We start from the raw sequence: 18,546 nt of genomic DNA, 5'->3' as shown, positions 1-18,546 counted from the left end.
AGCATTGCATTGCATGTATACATATAATAATGTATTTATTTTTGTGTTTGTTCTTTTATTTTTTGTTTTGCTTGGATTTGTTCTTCTAATTTATCAAATAAATATATAATTTCCACACTATGCTCGCCTATATGATGCGACAATTTCATTAACATGGACATTTCTTAAATTTTTTCGTTTGTTTTTGGGTTTTGTTTTTTTAAATAATTTACAAATACACATCAAAGTCGTATCCCACATACGATATATTAAATATATATGTAGGTATATATACATATATTCTTGTTTTTTTTTCGCTAAATCGAGTTTTCCATAGAAGCGCAATCGTATAACATATATGTAACTCTTATATATGCAAAAAACACTTTTAGCAACTTCTCTTCTGAGTGGCTTTTAAATATGGGAGAGGGACCATGTTGACCTACATCCAGTTAATTATGTTACAGATTTATTAAATGGATTTTATTGTTGTTCAATATGTATGTATATGCAATATTGGTTGTTTATTAATCAAAGGTACCTAAGATTTGCATTATATGTGATTTTGTTCTTTGTAATATTTTTTGTTTCTCTTTTGGTTTGCATTTAGCTTATGATTTTTTCAAAAATGTTTGCCTTAGCTAGCTAAAGTATTCATCTGCAATACACATATATAGAAGAATGTATGTTTGTATGTATGTAGTGAATGAGCTAAGAGATAATGAATCAATCTCCCGATTTCTAAAATGATTATTATTATTAAAATTTTTTTTCTTTGTTGTTTGTGGACTTTAGGTTTTGTTTTGAAATGTGAAACATGATATTATTTGTTAATCTTTGTTTTGTTGTTGTAGCTTATACATTGTATAAATAAGAAGAGAACTCAAAAACAATTCGGTAACACCGAAGTTTACATACCCTTGCAAATGCACTTGCAGCTTTTTTTGCGATCTACAAACATACATATATGTATAGTCATCCAAACTAGTCCTCTATACTTATGTATATAAAGTAGAAAATTCTAACTTATATTTTCTATATTGGATAAGAATTATTGCCATAATGGATGGATGAATACTCCATTTGCAAGGATATCAAATAAACAGCAATGTGCGACTGACATATACATATATATATGTATATATATTTTTATTTTAGCTATTTCTCTTTATTTTTTTGTATTTATTATTTTTATAATTATTATTATAATTAATTATATTTATGCAAGTTTTGGTAAATGTATATAACACAGCGTATGCAAAACAATTTTATAAAACAAACAAAAAAGAAATAATATAATATAAGAAAAATAGACATCATTAAGATCCTGTTAGCTAAATTCGACAATGCCGAAATTGTTATACACTTGCAGTTCTTTAATCGAATCAAATCGGATGTAACATTAACAAAGAATATAATACAGACATTCATATATTAATGATTTCAAGATTTTATCTGACACTCTGCAAGAGCACTCTTAAAATAACTTAATGCAGCAATTCTGTTTATGGCCACTAACGAAAAATCAAATAATAACTATTGTAAATATACATACATACATAAATGTGTGGATTTTGGATAACATAAATAAAATATACATACATACATATATGACGCTGAGTATCGAAATTTGCAATCGGAATTTTTGTTTTTTGTTTGCCAACTTATAACTTAGAACTTTGAGTTTGAATTTCTGTCTGGACTTATAATTAGTCGACATACAGATACTTATATAAAATGCGTTTAAAAATCAACAAATTAGAAGAAAAGCAGAGCGAACACATATAAAGATTAAGCCAGATTACGATTATAGAGAAAATTTTGAGTCATAATCGACATCAACAGATCAGGAAGATGCTTAATCTTAATAAGTATTTACTGATATACTATGCTTGAGACAAAGTGTTAATGATGTGTTAAGCAGCATCAGTAGAATTTTCAATTATATACTAGTATTCATACAAGATCTCAGAGATATACATATATGTGAAATTGTATATATTTCTGCATTTATATATACTTTGAATTGAACAACATTGAATGCATTTGTAGTAGAAATATTTTATTATTATTTAGGTATATATGTATATATATGTATGTATATATACTTGTTGTTGATCTTGCTGCAGATTGCAATGAGTATTTCATCCTGTATCGGGGTATTATCTTATTATGCCCAGGCTTAAATATTTGAAAATTGTATTTAGCATATTTCTTCTATATAATTGTTTTTGTTTTCTTTTTTTGTTGTTTTTGTTTTTTTATGACAATCGAAGCAGTTATTATTATTTTCTCTTATTGCTGTTGCATTAAACAAACCAAAAAGTATCAAATAAATCTAATAATAATAATTATAAAAAAATTAAACAAATTTAAAATCAATAAAAACTAATTATTAAATTATATATAGATATATAAATACAATGTATACAGATAATAATAATCATATAAACACAGACAAAGAGATAGAGCGAAATGGTTTTTGTTTGTTTGTTTTTTTCTCTTTAATTTTATTTTTAATTTGAATTTTTGTGTTTTTCCCCTCTTTTTGTTTTAAGGGTTTTTTATTTTATTTGTTGGTTTTTTGTTTAGCAGCATCAACATGAGGGGGGGCGGCAGCTTATGTCATTTATGTGGGGCAGAGAACCTTGAGAATGTAATCCGTCAGCAAGGCAGGAACCGTGGGACTATCCTCATTAATGGCTTTGAGTACTGTAAAAAAAAAAGAGAGAAAAATTAAGAAAAGATTATTACCATTTTGCATCGATTCAAATTAAAAAACAATTTTCCCACTATAGCTTTTAGTCTAATTAAGAGAATATTGTTTTGTCATGTGAAACCCCATGATATTAAGTATACGCCACATTGGGAAATACTTAAATCGTCGACTTTCTTTTTGAGAAACTAGAATTCTCCATATAACACCTTTCTGCTCTTTATTGGCTTCGATTTACTTGAAAAGAAGACCCGTCAACAGGATGATTTAAACTATTTCTAAGACAGTGGCCGATTTCCGAAGAAGGAAATGAGAAAATTAGATAATAGAACGCTATTTTATCTCTTGAACCGCTAAGATCGATTTCAAGATCGATTTAATTCTACAAAATCTACAACTAGACTCGCCATTGTTGGAGAGTCTCAGTCCTCACAGCTAATAACTCTTTTAGCAAATCATTCAAAAAACTCTTTTCACATCCGATCTTGTCTTATCTTTTCAACGGAAAAATCCAACTAAAGGTATTAGATCGACCAGATCCCTTGATCTGGATACTTTAGCTGTGTCTACTTACTTTTAATCAGAACCTGCAATGACTGATTATTGGGCGTACCATTCTCCAGGTGATACGGAATGACAGTGGTCAAATATTTGGGCTCGGGACCTAAAGGAATATAAATTCTATTAATAAGGAAAAACTCTATAAACTCTTTTTTCCTTTCTCTTCGTTACCTTGAAACTTGCCACGCTTTTTTTCCACGTGATATTGTCTACGTTTATTTTGAACTGCCAGCAGCAGGGAAATAAAAAGAGTTCTTTAGCTCTTTCTCAAATTCAAGCTCATCGCGCAGCGCCAGCTCATTGATTAGGGTCTCGCTTAATTCCTGGATAAGCACCTCCATTTCCATATACAGTTCGTTTAACTGTGTGGTTGTTAAATATTGCAGTTCTAAAGGGGAAAATATGAAAATAAATAGTTTTAGTAGAGAACTTTTGGTTTATATATTTAAAATTCTTTGAACTTACTTTCTGCATAGAGCGGTGTACCAAGCACCTCGCGTGCCTTTTCTATGACCTCTGAATCGCAGGTCTCGGGCTCATCTAGAGGACTCTCGACCTCATCCATTATATCATCGATTTCTTTGATAACCTCTTCGACCGTTTTGATGGGCTGATCATCCATATCAGTATTATTGAGGCCATTCAAGATTAGAGCATGCATATCCAAATCATTGGCCACTGCCTCATCCTCGCTGGTCAAATCGTTGAACTCATCGCTGGGTGTTTGTGCATTATGTTGTTGTTGTTGCTGTTGCTGTTGATAATGCTGCTGTTGTTGCTGTTGCTGCTGATTGCGTTGCTGTTGCTGTTGCTTTGTGAGACTCTGGCCAAGATTTAATGTGGGCATGTGCATTTGACGTGTATACGACTTGGACCAATCTATGGGTAAAATATTGCCAAAATTGCCAGTAATAGTCCACCACATTCTGTAAAGCAAACGCAAAGGAGAAGAGAAAGAAAAGTTTTAGAAATTGTGCTCTATTTTCATCTATTTTGCAAACGAAACAAGTGTTTCATGTTACTGAACGCCTACACACACAGACGCCACACACACACTTTCACACAACACATAAAACCCTCCAACAAACTACTCTAAAACATTTATATACATAAGTACAAAAAACTAGCACAAGAAACTTTCAAGTGCCAAAAATCCAATGTGGCCTAAGGACTGTATTGAAAAGAAATTGACCTTTTTATATCAGTATTAGGTACAATTTGTACACTCACAAATCCATGCAATCCGAACTCTGCATTATTCTATATAATAATAGGAAAGAGAATGTTTATGCATATAAAAGTGAGTCAAGCCAGCACGAGTCAAACCTACCGAAAAACCATTCAAATTATTAATCATTAAATGAATGTAATGCTTTGGCAGTATTCCATCTGCCAAAGAGATCTACGAGATCTGTTTTGGTCACAAATTCACTCTAAGAAAAACTGTAATAAGTATGTACAATACCAAAAAGTACTTATTCGAACCGAATTGCTTGACTACTAACTTGACTACTTTCGAGAACCTTTTTTTTGATTATTTGAAAAGCCAAGTGAACGCGAGCAATCCTCAGAAAAAAGTGGAATTGGGCATTAGGAGGAAGTTTCTTGGTTATCAACATTTTAGTGGTTTAAGAGTCATCAGTATAGTATTTGAAAAATTGTCAAAATAAATTGTAAATACATATTTGAAAAGAAGACTGCAGTCCTCGGTAGATGAGTTGTCTAAGTGACTCAGTCATTTGTGCAACTGAACAAACCGGGTTCGAATCCCAGGCTAGTGTATGGATGTAGTTTTCGTCTAAGCCGAAGGCCTTAGTTGCCAGTGCTTGTAAAATATAGTTAGGTTGATAGTTTAGAACTTACTATACTTCTATACCCTTAATAATAATAAAAGAAGACTAACTGTCTAAGCAGTTGCTTTTCGGCACAGTCTTTAAATCTAAATTGTAATTGTAAAAATCAAGATTTCATGGCAACATAAAAGAAGAGTCTAGCTGCTCAAGCAGTTGCACTTTGGCACTGTCCTCACGACTCTAATTGGAAGCAGCCAGAACGGGGCAAGAGTTTGAAAAAGGGAGCACAAGGCTTGTTGGTTGGCGGCGCCTACAAAATGCTTCATTTGGCAATCAACACGCAACGCGTGCATCATTCAAATGAGTTGGCAAATTCAGATTGCAGCCCCCAACCACAGCAACATCCTCCTCAGCAGCATCCGCAGTAACTGTCAAGGGGATAAGTTCATGGGGGAAAAAAACAAAATCTCCAAGTTGAAGTTGGCAATTTGCCGAGTTTTTTTTTTCCTTTAGCTTCTGTAGCTGAAGCTTCATCTATATTGTACAGCTGTTGTTTTGTGTCAGACAGTTTGTCTATCATTCATTCTGCCACATTTGATATCAAATTTCATGATCATTGTCGATCATTTTAATTGCCTAGCTGATTGCGCCGCCCTACCAATTGAATGACTGACTGACTGAAGCTTCTATTCATTCAATTTCATATTGTTTATACCCATTGTGTGATTGCTTCTCATTTTCAGTTTTCAGTTTCAGTTTCTCCATCTGTTTTCCCATAATTATTCATGCTCTACATTGCCATCAGATGATGATCATCATCATCATTATTATCATTATGAGCGGATAATTTGCTCTTGAATGTTTCTTTGATGGCTGCACACACACGTTATTCATGAATCATGATCAATACTAAAGTATTCAATGAATTATTTACTTTTTCTTCTGGATAAATTGTAAGTTAGTCAGTCTTTTGGTCACCTATTTGTAGTTATTCTCTACTTTAGGACAACTATAATTAGACAAGGCTAATTGTATTGATTGATCTTTCGCCAAACATTGTTTCTATATATATTTTATTTCTTTCTTCTTGTGTTTATATGAATGTCATAATTGTATATGTTTAGGTAAATACATCAAACAACAGTCCAAAATAAATAATCAATTTGAAAAAACATTAGAAACATATGTAGAAGATTTAATGCGAGGCACATTTGAAAAGTAAGGCTGCAATATTGTATGGAAATAGGTCCTAAATTTGCTTATGTTCCAAGCACACCTCGTTCAATTAATATATATTTTCCAATTGAAAACGTTTTTACCAACAAAAAAAACAAAAATAATGAATTCGTGCGATATTCTTTGTTGCTGAAATTTTTTGAAAAACAATTTTCGTAAATCTGCATCTGCGGAATCCGCTGTCTATATAGTATTTACGTACACATCTATGAATATATATAGTTTTGCAAAATAAATGAAAACCAAACGTTGGGTCAGAAAAATATATAAGTATTAACAGAACCCCCTCCATAAAAGAGAGGGAAAAGAAATATGTTGATGATGAAAAATGTGTGAAACAAGCAGAGACCGTAAATTGTTTGTGACAACATTTACCACACACACACACAAACACAGATATACATACGCACTTACACACATACAACAGATAAAAACATGGGCGGGAAATGCGTCAGGTAAATGAATATACCTATAAGTAAATATATATGTACATATATATGTATATATATATATGAGTGGGCATATACTGTATACAAGTTCGTGTGATGGCTGTGTAACTAGTTGCATGACTCTATACGACGCCTCTACGAGTTGGATGGTGATGATGATGATGATGATGTGTTGTATATGGCCTCCTATATAATATTATATATGGCAAGTACTTTGCATATAATAATAATTCTCTTTGAATTCTCTACATGTCTCTTCCTCTCGCGCTCTCTTTGTATGTGACAATGTTAATGATTTTGGAAGCCTTGGCAAATGTTTTGAACCAACGTGGCGTATGCTTCATGTAGCAAATGCTTTCCTTTTTGTTTCTTTTTTTAAATGCACTAATTAGAAGATACTTAATCTTTTCGCCGTGTTCAGAAGATTTAATAGCCATCATTTCCCGTTATTTAAACTGATTTTACGTGTACCACAATTTCCTGTCTATTCATATTAATCAATTTTTTTCTTGTCTCTTGCTGTAGCCATTTTTTTCCCCCATAATATTCATAAATATTCATAAATTTAAACTAAATTAGCCTCAAAACTAAAATCTTTAGAATAAAAATTAAACAATTATCTCAACAATTTGCATGAATCGTACAGAAATAAAGATTTAAATGCAATAATTTTTTTCCTAAGGACTCAATACGTTATTGATAGGATTCAAAATAATCAATTAGGCCTGCTTCGAATGTTTTTCTTTGGAATCGGATTGGAAATTCGTTCTTACTTCTGATTCCAAGCCAAATTATTTAGTTTCTTATCGTTTGCCTTTGAGTCAGTTGAATGAAAAGAAAATGCACGGCTTTTAATGAGGCTTTTAAATATTTTTCTGGTAATTTGGAGAATGTTTCTTAAGATTTGACTGAATTAGCCTAATTGTGCTCACTGGAGCCGTTACAGATCAAATTTCCCTCTTTACATTTCCATTATCGCAGTCAATTGTTATATGTGGCAAAGAGCCCGGGAAACTCTTATCTCTCTCTCTCTCTGGTTTCACAATTAGCCTAGGCAAGCCCTGCCCTGCCTGATGATGATGTCGATCCGACACTTTGACCTTGACCTGATATGCTGTTGCTTCGTCGTTGTTGATGATGATATGCATGTCCCACATGTTTGAGCAATTAATTTGCTCAATTTTTATTTAAAAAGATTCTTTCTTTTCGGGGAAAACGCCTCTAAAAACAAAGCAAAAAAATGAAATGAAAAACTCCCAAGAAGAACAAATATGTGTGATGTGATCTCATCATCACACAAAGAACAACAGACAGAACAGAACAAAACGCAGCAAAAAAAAAAATTACAACATTTTTGTTTTGTTTTTATGAAAATTTATGAGAAAATATTTTGTTTAATGAATTTTAATTGCTAAGTACTTGGTTAACAACAATATATGTAGACAAATTTGATGAATCAGATGATAGACGCATGTACATAGTTTGACCGAGCTCCCCCCTTCAACTGCCTTTCCGTTAGTTAAACTATTTCATTGGCATTGCCTCCTACACAGCGGCTGCTTTGACGTTTTTTTTTTTTCTTGTTTTTTTTCTTTCGTATATGGGAATTTCATAGGAAATGAATATATGTATGAATGATTGTACGTAATATGGAAGGCACAAGCAACAGCAGCTGCAGCTAAAGCAAAGTAAAAGGAAAAAAAGAGTCGACAACAAAACTTTCTAATAGGTTTATGGTGAATTTCTCATTAACTTATTACGACTGACTGGCTATCTATAAAATGTTTAGTAATAAAGGCGTTTTTCGAGGTCTCTTCATCGATTAAGGGGCGTTGACATAAATGTTGACATGGGAACAGATTCTTTAACTGCAATGATAGACCCCCTCCCCCTGTATCTGACCATTGAAACATTTACTTTTCATCTGAAGGCAAACAATTCTTAAAGAACAATTAGTCAAAAGTAAACGGAAATATAAGTAAAGTAACTGATTACATAAAGCAGTATAAAAGGGTTTAGAGGCTTGACTAGGCTTGGTTTTAGATCATGTATACGCATGGTGTGCCAAATAAATAACATTCAGTATATCTATTGAACGAATTCTGGCCAATTGGTTCACTATTGGCTTAAAAGTGACGCTTAAAGTATTGACCAAGTTGAAAAGTAATCTTTTTTGTCAAGCCTGATTAGAGAACTATATAATAATGCTCGATGGAATATATTTCTATATACATATAAGCAAATAAATTGCAATTGTATAGGTGTTTGGTTACACCCAGCCCCTTTGATTTCTATTTTCTTGGTGTTGTTGTTGTTGTTTACTTGTTTGTGGGTTCATTCACATTCGGAATTTCACTCAACCGCAGCGTATAACATTCACACATTTAATTTTCGGCAGGTTACAACAACCGAAAATACATTCGAATAGGAGGGAGGGCATCAATAAAAACCTAAAGCAAAAGTGTAGATACTCTAACTAACTCTAAAGACCAAAATGTCTTACAACTCTTTAAACCTCATCATGGGACTCCCTAGCAAAGAAAACAAAAGAGTAAAATAACTATAGTGGAAATGTTATGCAGCAGCAAATGGAAATAAAAACACACATAATGGCAAAGAGAATAGATCAAAGAGGGCTGGGGTAAGATGTGGTGGTGGGGACAAGGGAATAGTATTCGTCTTATATTTCGTTTGCCATTGTTCAATTGTAAGCAAAGTGTGAAAGTTTTTATCATACTCTGTACCCAAATATGTGAATCGGGTGTCTTAAGTTGTATTAGATTATGAGCCAATGAACAATTTGCATTTGGATCATGATCTAATATATATAGATTGAACTGGGATATTAATTTTAAAGAAAATTTCATATATAGAAGATATTGAAACATTTTTTACAAGTATTTAGACTCTAACGACTCTGGTCTGATGACCCCGACGTTCTTCATTGGTGTCCACTCGAGCTCACCATTTTAGTTGTCGATGTATTTTAAAAGTTGCTACAATTTTCTGCAGTTTAAGTCAATTTTACAAGAAACGCAAAAAAATTTCAACTTCTTTATTGTATCATTTAATTCAAAGGTATCGCGTAGTCCATACTCCCTCAAAGAAAAAAAAAAAAAGTTACTTTGTTTGCCTCCCTCTTGCCACCAATTCGCTGTAGGTGACGGCCCAAAGGCAAAATGTGCCACACACACTAAAATGAAAAAAATGAAAACAAAACGAAGAAAAAACAACTAAAACTAAAAACTACACTTCAAAGCAAAAGTCTAAATTTAGTTGTTCACACTTTGCGTTGGCACTGCATGCTCACATTCACACACACACACACACACACACATAGAGATTGAGATTCGGAATCCGATTCCGATTCTGGCCAATGCAACAAAAACAATCAGAAATGGGGACACAAGTGATGATGATGACACAACTTGAAGAGGAGCCATTAGAATTGAGGAGAACATTGAGAGCAGCAAATGATGACGACGACGATGAGGATGAGAATGATCATGATGATGATGAGGAGATGAAAAGGAGGTGGAAATAAAATAAACTACTGTCGATTCACTTGGCACCTCTCACTTTCAAGGCTAAAGAGAAAACGCATAAAGCGAGACTTGCGTGTTTGTTGGCATAATCAAATTTTACTTGATTAATTTTTTATAAATAGGCCATTAACATTAACAAAATGCCAACGGAATAAGCCATAGAAAGAGCAAAGAAAAACAAATGGAGGGGGGGAAATAGCTCGACGGGGGGGGCACTTAAAGACTAGGAAAAAGATAGGTATTAATATGTATATACATTTGTATGTCTCTTGTGTATATTTATTTATGGCTTCCATTGGCATCCCATCTACAGCAAATATCTAACCGCATGTACAACTCATGCAACGACTTCTTCGACGAGTTGCCAGTTATGTGGCCTATAAACAAATAACAGCAAAATGGCAACTGGTATGCAAAATACCAGAAAACAGCAAAAACAAAAAAAAAAGAGCCTAGTAATAGCCCCCTAATTGAGTTTCGCAGTTCGTTAATCATGAGATTTCAACATACTCAATTTTGTATTCATAATTCATATCAAAAATGCCAACGAATTCTATATACTCTTGTCTACACTTACGAGATGAATAACTTACAACTTGTCAATTGTAGCAAGAAGTGTAATTTCATTTGTTTCTCTTTCAAAGCTTAAGCCAATTGGGAATTATAAGTGCTTTAGACTGAATATATGTAAGTAATGATAGAAACAATGTCTGTAAGCTAACTAGATGTTAGATTTTTAGACAGAATATTCTTATAGCTGAATGTAAAGCTATAGGGAGAATGAAGGGCGACAGCCATGATAAGTTCAGGTAAGTAAGCAAGTTCAGGTCTGTATAGCCGTCAAGTTCTTTCATTAACAAACTTTGCCAAAGAACTTTAAAGTCGCAATGACCATGCCTCATCTTTAACGCTAAAACTAGTTGAGAATTACAACAGCAAAACTCTTACAAACTAAAGTGTTCTTTTTCGCCAAGTTTATACCAATTATTTCAAGATGACCCTTAACCAATCAGTAGCCGCTTTAATTCTAATACTTATCTTCATATACATAAGTATTTGTATATCTGAAGATAATTATTAGAATAAGAAACATTTTGAGTTTAGCCATTTCGCGTTATTTCAGATCTCTTCCCCTTGCTCTTTTGCCTATTATTATTCTTTTTCTTCATGCAAAGTCAGTGTCCCTTCAAGATTTGCTCATCGGTTATGTGAGATTAAGAATGACTTCATATCTATTCATTCGCATTGGATTTTGCAATGGTTTGTGCATTTGAATTGCATTGTGTTATGCAAAAGATTTTGCCCAACCCCTTTGGGCATTGTCAAGGACTGGCTGTCTGTCTGTTTGTCTGTCGTCTGGCACTGACACTTTACTCCATTTGCAACAACAACAACAACTCATTCATTCCATTTTCATGTCTAACTTCACCTCCATAATTCACTTCACAACGCGTGGGCTCTCAATTATTCAACATCCACTCAAATTTCTTCTACATCTTTTGAGCTGTTTCGGTTTGTTGTTGCTGTATTTTGGTATCTTTTTTAACTTTGCTCTTCTTCTTGTTTTTTGTTTATTAGCCGCCGGCTTGGCGTTGTCCTTGACTGTGTGTATATACACACATACATATAGGAAACCTATATACAAAACGACATTTGGAAATGTTGTTTGTTATTTTGTTATTTGTTTGCTGATTGGCACTGATGATGTAATATAGACAAAGCCAAGTGACTGTGTGTGTGTGTGTGTGTCCCAGTCTGTTCCTGAGAGTGTCTTTTTTTTTGGGTGCGCTATTTTGTGTGCCTTGGCTTAGTCATACCAAAACATTTCTATATATTTATACACACATACATATATCCCACACTGAAGCCAGACAATTATATAATTCAAATGGCGCCAAAAATTGACTATGGCTAGGAGAGTTAAGGTTAATGCCCCCCTCGCGAAAAGCGAGGAGGGTGCAGAAAGTAATTTGCATGCATGCAACCCCTAGAAAAGGGTCTCTTATTAACTTGCATTTGGAAAATTGATAAACGTTTTCAACCAGTCTTCTTCCCCCAACATTTAGTCGTTGCTCTCCCCGTTTTGTTTCTCTCTCTCTCTCTCTCTCTGGTTCTCTTCGTTTTCGTCCTTTATGTCGTCGTCGTTGGCCACCCTACGCCTTGGTTATTTGTCCTGACTCTGACTCCGGGCATGACTCATCGACATCAGCAACCCACACAAATCGAGAATTGCTGCTAAAACTACCCGGACTATTTTTATGTGTAGTATGTATTATTATACTCTTTTAAGCCATAAAAGGGTATTCAAAATTTTTGTTTCGATAAACCGCAAAAATAATATTTCCTATTAAGGATTAAAAGAAAGATTGTTGGATGGTTTGTCCTTACAAAATACAAGACGTTGTTTAACTGTTCCCATTTTTGATTCCTTACAACTTTGTAGGATTAAGAGTTGATATTTTCTTTAATCTTCAATTAACTTTGACTGCTTAATTTCTCTTTAGTTAATGCATTAGTAAGCTTTAATTTCTATAAAAACATCTTAACTCTTGATCCTTGAGGCCAACCCATCAAAAACTTTACAAGGAGTGGCAAAAGTCTTTCAAAAATTCCTCACAGACGGTCTCGAACGGAATTAGAGAAAAATATATGAAATATAAATTAAATTAATTTAAATTAAAAGCAAAAATAGTTTTTATTTTCGACTTTCAATAAATTTAATAGATGATTCGAATAAAGTATTCGATACTTTGTTAGAGTATAAAAAACTAGCATGAAAAATAATTTGATTCCTTTTTTTTTTATGGAATTTTTGTTATTATTATTTTATGTTATGCTGGTGGGGGTGGTATTGGGGTTGGCGGCTTATGTCACAGGGTTGAAGGAGCATTCATTATTCTTGGCTTTAGCCTTGTCCTCATATCGTTGGAGGTGGCGGCTTAACACATGGTTCCTGCTTCCTGTGAACCTAATCCATTGCCCTCTGGACACATACATGTCACCACAAATACGTATGTACAATATGAGCACTTAATTAATTATTAATAGCCTATGGTCTTCCCCTCAAGCCCTAATTGCCATAATTGATTAACTTTGTCCAGTTCAATGGTTTTCACTTGTGTATTAGCGGCTTAAAGGAAGTGCAGATATAGTAATTTAATACATTTATAACCAAATATAATATCCAATGAAAAACTTTTTATTAAATTATTTTCAAATTTTCTTTACAAGAGGATACAATGGAATTACTTAGTCTTGGGTCTGTCCCGCTAAGGAGTCAGGAATTGGAACAAAATTGGAACAATCAAACAACCATAACTTCTATATAAACATAAGGGAGTGATGCTTCGAATACAGGGACAAGGACCTTAGTCATTATGGCTAACAGTAAGCGAAAAAAATTTTATCTATTCGATGATTATACGATATTCCCTTTCTTTTTTCAAAACTTTACTCATTCGATGGATTTTTATTATGATTAATCGGATTGTTGGGTCTTGATTTGTTCACAACACACACACACACACACACACACGCACACATAATCTGTTGCAATTTGGTCAAAGCCAAAGCCTGCTCTGGCTAGCTGACCAAAAATGGATGGAAACGAGTTTTTTTCCTCCTCCTCTTCGTCTGTCTTTCTTGCTTTATTTCTTGCCGCATACCTCTCTGGCATGTATGTGTAAGACGTCTGCATAATTCAAACTTATGGCAGATGATGCTGCATCAAAAAAAATAAGGAAAACCAGGACTGAGAAAGGCAACAGGACATTGAACTTTCAGCAGCATAAATTTTTGTTGCTCTGTAGTAAAGTAGGTCGTCGATTTGAGTACAACTATCGATGACGATCTTCGAAAACAACCAAAAGCTAAAATAATTGCATGCACCACCATAAAATAAGAACCGGAAGAGAAGTAGCTACCTTTAGCCTCAGCTAAGCAATTCCTTTTTGAGCCAAGTTAAGTGTTCTGTGTTGCCATATGTGGGAATAGTAGTTAGCATATGGTACGTCCAACACTTGCTGTGAGTGTGCTTGAATGAAACGGATGAAGTAGACACAGGTGAAGGGGGAAGACACAAGTTCTTTTCATAGCTTGAAATACTTTCTTGGCATTTCTTAGAGAGACCCCGAGCCGTATCCGTCCTTGACGCGTCTGGCAAACTTTAAAACACAGAACGTGACGGCTTTTGACATCATGTTCAATGGAGCAGCACAGCACAATGCACACTTACCCGCAAGTACACTGAGAGAAACAAACATATCTAGCATCTAAAAATACCCCTATGGCATCTTCATAATGGGTTTCTTCTTATATTTTGTTATGCACATTGATATTAACTTAGAGGCTTGATTATCGATTAACCGTCGATTTAAACAACGACCTCTTTAATTCTCTTCCCGAAGACCTTCCTTTGGACGGTATTAGCTACTGTTTTTCTATCAAATTTCAGAGTTACACTTTGTTATTGTAAGCTGTGCTTTTTTCTTCCTTTTGCTTCATCTTCCTGTAATTCCCAACTAGTTTTAGCATTAGTGTTATGTGTAGTGGCTATTGGAATTCTAGAATGGGCAAGGAAAGGACTCTGAATGGATAAGCTGTTCAATCTTCTTGCTATAAGTGACCTTGACTCTGCTTGTTGGAAACTTTGCAAGAAATGGATTATAAAGCAATTTGGCAGACCCTTAAAAATATCAAGTTAAGAGAATTGTTGGCTTGAAAACGACACAAAGTAGAGCAACAATTTCTACAACTTTCAATGGATATGAAAATAGATTTTATAATATATAGCCTCTATACACAATATCCAATATATATATAAATTGATGTATACTAAAGTGGTAGAATAATAAATATTTATTTTCTTAATGGATTATTGTTCGATTAGGTAACTAGAAGATTGAAATGAAATCGATATAAGCAAATGTCATTTAGTTTCCAATTTCTTTTCCTTTTCTTTGTATAGAAATGACCTTCACATTGTGTCAACTTCCATGGAAAATATCATTATGAACAAATTGACTTTTTCAGCTCAAATGCTTGCAGGTAGAAAATGAAAACCGAATACAAAATAAATAAAAGAATCGACGAGATGTTGTCCCATCATATTTTGTGGTCATTGAGAAGGAAACTGTAGTAGGCACAATCAGACGACAGTTAAATCAGGAAACGGAAAAATTATGCATTGGAGGAAAAAGGCAAAAACAAAAATAATATAAAGAAAAAGAACTGCAGTGGGAAAATGCAGCAGCATACCAAAATGAACCGAAAGAAAACGTAATTAACAGACTGTGAGAGAGAATAAAAGAACGAAGAAAAGTAAAAAGAAAAAAGTGGGGATGAGCAGAGGGAAATACTGCCTCACTCACTGCCCCTCCTCCCTCACCGAATGCATCACAATGTTAGTCTCAGTTGAGAATAAGCTTGGGAGGTCGGTCTTGGGAAAAGGTTAAAACAGTCGAGGCATAGAAACTTGACTGGGCCCTTATGTTAATCTGCATAAATACAAAAAAGGTAGCCAAGCGTTTACAAACAGAATAACGTTTATTCAGAACTGTCTCTTGTTTTGTTCTGCCTTTTCCATCTCTCTTCCCATCATCTTGGCTAAATAAATAAAGAAAAAGTAAGCAAAGGGCATTTTCTGTTTGTGGTTTTTTTGTGTGTTAAGCTTAAAATACTAAATTTTCCTTTCAACATCCAACTGCTTACAAAATTTCATCAAAATTGTACTACAAATAACCGAGTAATACAGTTACAAGGCAAAATTGGCCGCTAGGGGCGCCAAAGTGCTGCTGTGACTGTAAGTATATTTCCCCTTTACCCTTTACAGCCTAATTAGGCATACAATTCAATGTGATGAATACTATTCATATTTCATCATGTACATACATACATTTGTATGTACATATATTCATATAAGTTTGGGTGATTAAATATATTTTTCGCTTGCTTTCGTTATATGAAAAATGTGCAAACAATTCAATATTCATATACAAGTATAATATGTTATACATTCACTTACATATACATACACATAGAGGTATATATTGGGTAAATGTTTATTTCTACAGCATGTGTGTGTGTTCGTGGTGTGTGTGTGCTTGTGCACGCGATTATTAATTTTATGGCTGATGTCAGCTCCCTCAGATTCAATGTCCAGCTCAGTTCAGTTTAGTTCAGTTCAGTCCATCCACATGATGTGTATGTTTTTGTTTTTCGTTGAATTTGCATTCTAGTCAAATTCGTTGAGATCGTTTCGAGTTGTCCACTATCCCCCTCTTTAGGCTGGAGAAACGAGTGACCATTGCACTGTCAAGTGTTTATCAGGCCACACACTCAGCCTCAGCCTCAGCCTCAATTTCCCTCTCCGCCTCTGCCTGGGGCCAATTCTAGCATCATCATCATCATCGTCATCATCAACATTATTTACATAGTTTTGTATGACAAATGTCACTAGAACTGATTGCAACTTCCCTTCGGACAAGTGGGCCACTCTACAAATACTTTTGACGAGGGTTGATCAAAATATTTTCACAACTTTTTGTGGCTTGTGTGCAATTCGTTTCCTTCTTATTACGTCAAGTGTAACTTCAAACGTAATTGTCTTTTTAATAAATTGTATTACTGGCAGGTTTAATAATTGATTTTCTAGTAGGACGTTTTGAGAGTTATGCCTAATTGTAATGAGATCGTGAGTTATAATTAAGGGCCCTCTATTTTAGCAAATTTCTGTAGTATTCTCTCCCCCATTTTAATTTTTTTTTCTATCGACCGGCTGAATGTTTTTTTTGGATTGGGTGATTTATTTCTTGATTATTTTGTTGGGATAACTTTGAAAACAACCCACGACGTGGGAATGTTGGTTATTAGAAAATTGAATGAGCTGAGGAATGGACAGGACTCGAAATGCACCAAAGGAGCAACAGTGTTGCGGCAAAATGTTTTGCCGAACTATACACAAAATGTTCTCTTGAAAATTACATTGCCCTACCCCCTACCCCTCAATGACTCTGGTCAACACCCCTTAAACCTGCAACCCCCTTGGATACATCACTCTCTTCCTGTCTAATGTATGTATATCGATCCAACAAAAGGCAATGCAAACCACCACCAACCATCAGGATTACGTAGCTATGTGGCGCCGGTGGAGGCGATGATGGTGTTTCTTTTGGGGGGTGGTGATGGAATTGACGCATGCGCCTTGCCCTAAGCTCGCGTCGCAATAGACACACGGCCCAAAAACAAAAACAACATCATCATGGGGATGCATTGCATTTTTTACATAACTAATGGATAAATATGGAGGGGTGGTGGAGCGGGGCAGGGGGGTATTGGTTATAGATAATTGATTTGCAATATTTTGTTGCTCTACTTACTGGCATTCATTCATAATTTCCTCCTGGCTGCGCACCTGTACAGGAGCCAGTTCCTCGACATTTTCCTCATAGTTGCCAAAACATTTGGTAATTTTCTCATCGAATGTGTTAACCAAATCCTCTAAACTGCCGCCAAATGTTTCGGTAAAATTATCCACATGATCACCACCAGAGCGAGCTGAACCAGCAGCAGCTCCACCAGCCACATCGCCCGGCACCAGACCCACATCGGATATACCCAAATCTGTGCCGCCGCCCATGGTATTGCAATTGGGACTAATTGAGCCACTTCCTGCTCCTGCTCCGCCATTCTTGCTCACATGGGCATCTCGAACTGCATCCTCAAGCAAGCGCAACTTATTGCTGGCTGCCGTTTCCACTTTTCCCCCGTCCTTTAAATTCAAATTCAGCGTATCGTTGAGGGCATTCTGATTGGAAATAAAATCACAGCCACCCCAATCGTCAGTCTCCTCGAATTTTGCCAATGGAGCCTCAAATTTTAGCTCGGCCATTTTAGTGCCGAGGTCACGCATGGCACGCGTAGGGCGCCTTTTGGGGGGGTCGGCTCTTCGGCTGGCTCCTGGATCCCTTGATTCCTACACTTTTCACTAATCGGGTTTCTTTAAATTATTTTCACACCAAAAACGTAAACACAGTACTGCAAAAAAAAATGTATCACCAACAAATAAAACACACGCGTACGAATGATATTTAAATGTTCGAATTTCTCCAATTATTTAAAACAATAATCATTCATTCCATTTCTCTCCTTCTGATGTTCGTGTTGTTTATTTTTAATTATTTATTATTTCTCCGATTTTAAGCGCAAAATAACAGCACGTCTGCTCACTTCAAAATTAAAATAACAACAAAAAAAGTTCGCCGCCAATT

The 18,546-nt window shown here is 34.8% G+C and overlaps 1 protein-coding gene across 1 annotated transcript; it reads right to left on the bottom strand.

Annotated features, from left to right (window-relative positions):
* Positions 1 to 41: 41 nt before the first annotated feature.
* On the bottom strand, positions 42 to 18,517 carry Unc-76 (fasciculation and elongation protein Unc-76). Its single transcript, XM_068303368.1, is given in 6 exon segments — positions 42 to 2,691; positions 3,270 to 3,359; positions 3,428 to 3,503; positions 3,505 to 3,644; positions 3,722 to 4,182; positions 17,656 to 18,517. Coding segments are annotated over 6 exon segments (1,383 nt in total). The 5' UTR covers positions 18,189 to 18,517; the 3' UTR covers positions 42 to 2,608.
* Positions 18,518 to 18,546: the final 29 nt, after the last annotated feature.

This window comes from Drosophila tropicalis, unplaced genomic scaffold (genome assembly GCF_018151085.1).
Source record: "Drosophila tropicalis isolate 14030-0801.00 unplaced genomic scaffold, ASM1815108v1 contig_158, whole genome shotgun sequence".
In the NCBI taxonomy this organism is placed as follows: Eukaryota; Metazoa; Arthropoda; class Insecta; order Diptera; family Drosophilidae; genus Drosophila; species Drosophila tropicalis.
The sequence above is the reverse complement of the archived record's forward strand: the minus strand, read 5'-3'. Positions and strand labels throughout refer to the sequence as shown.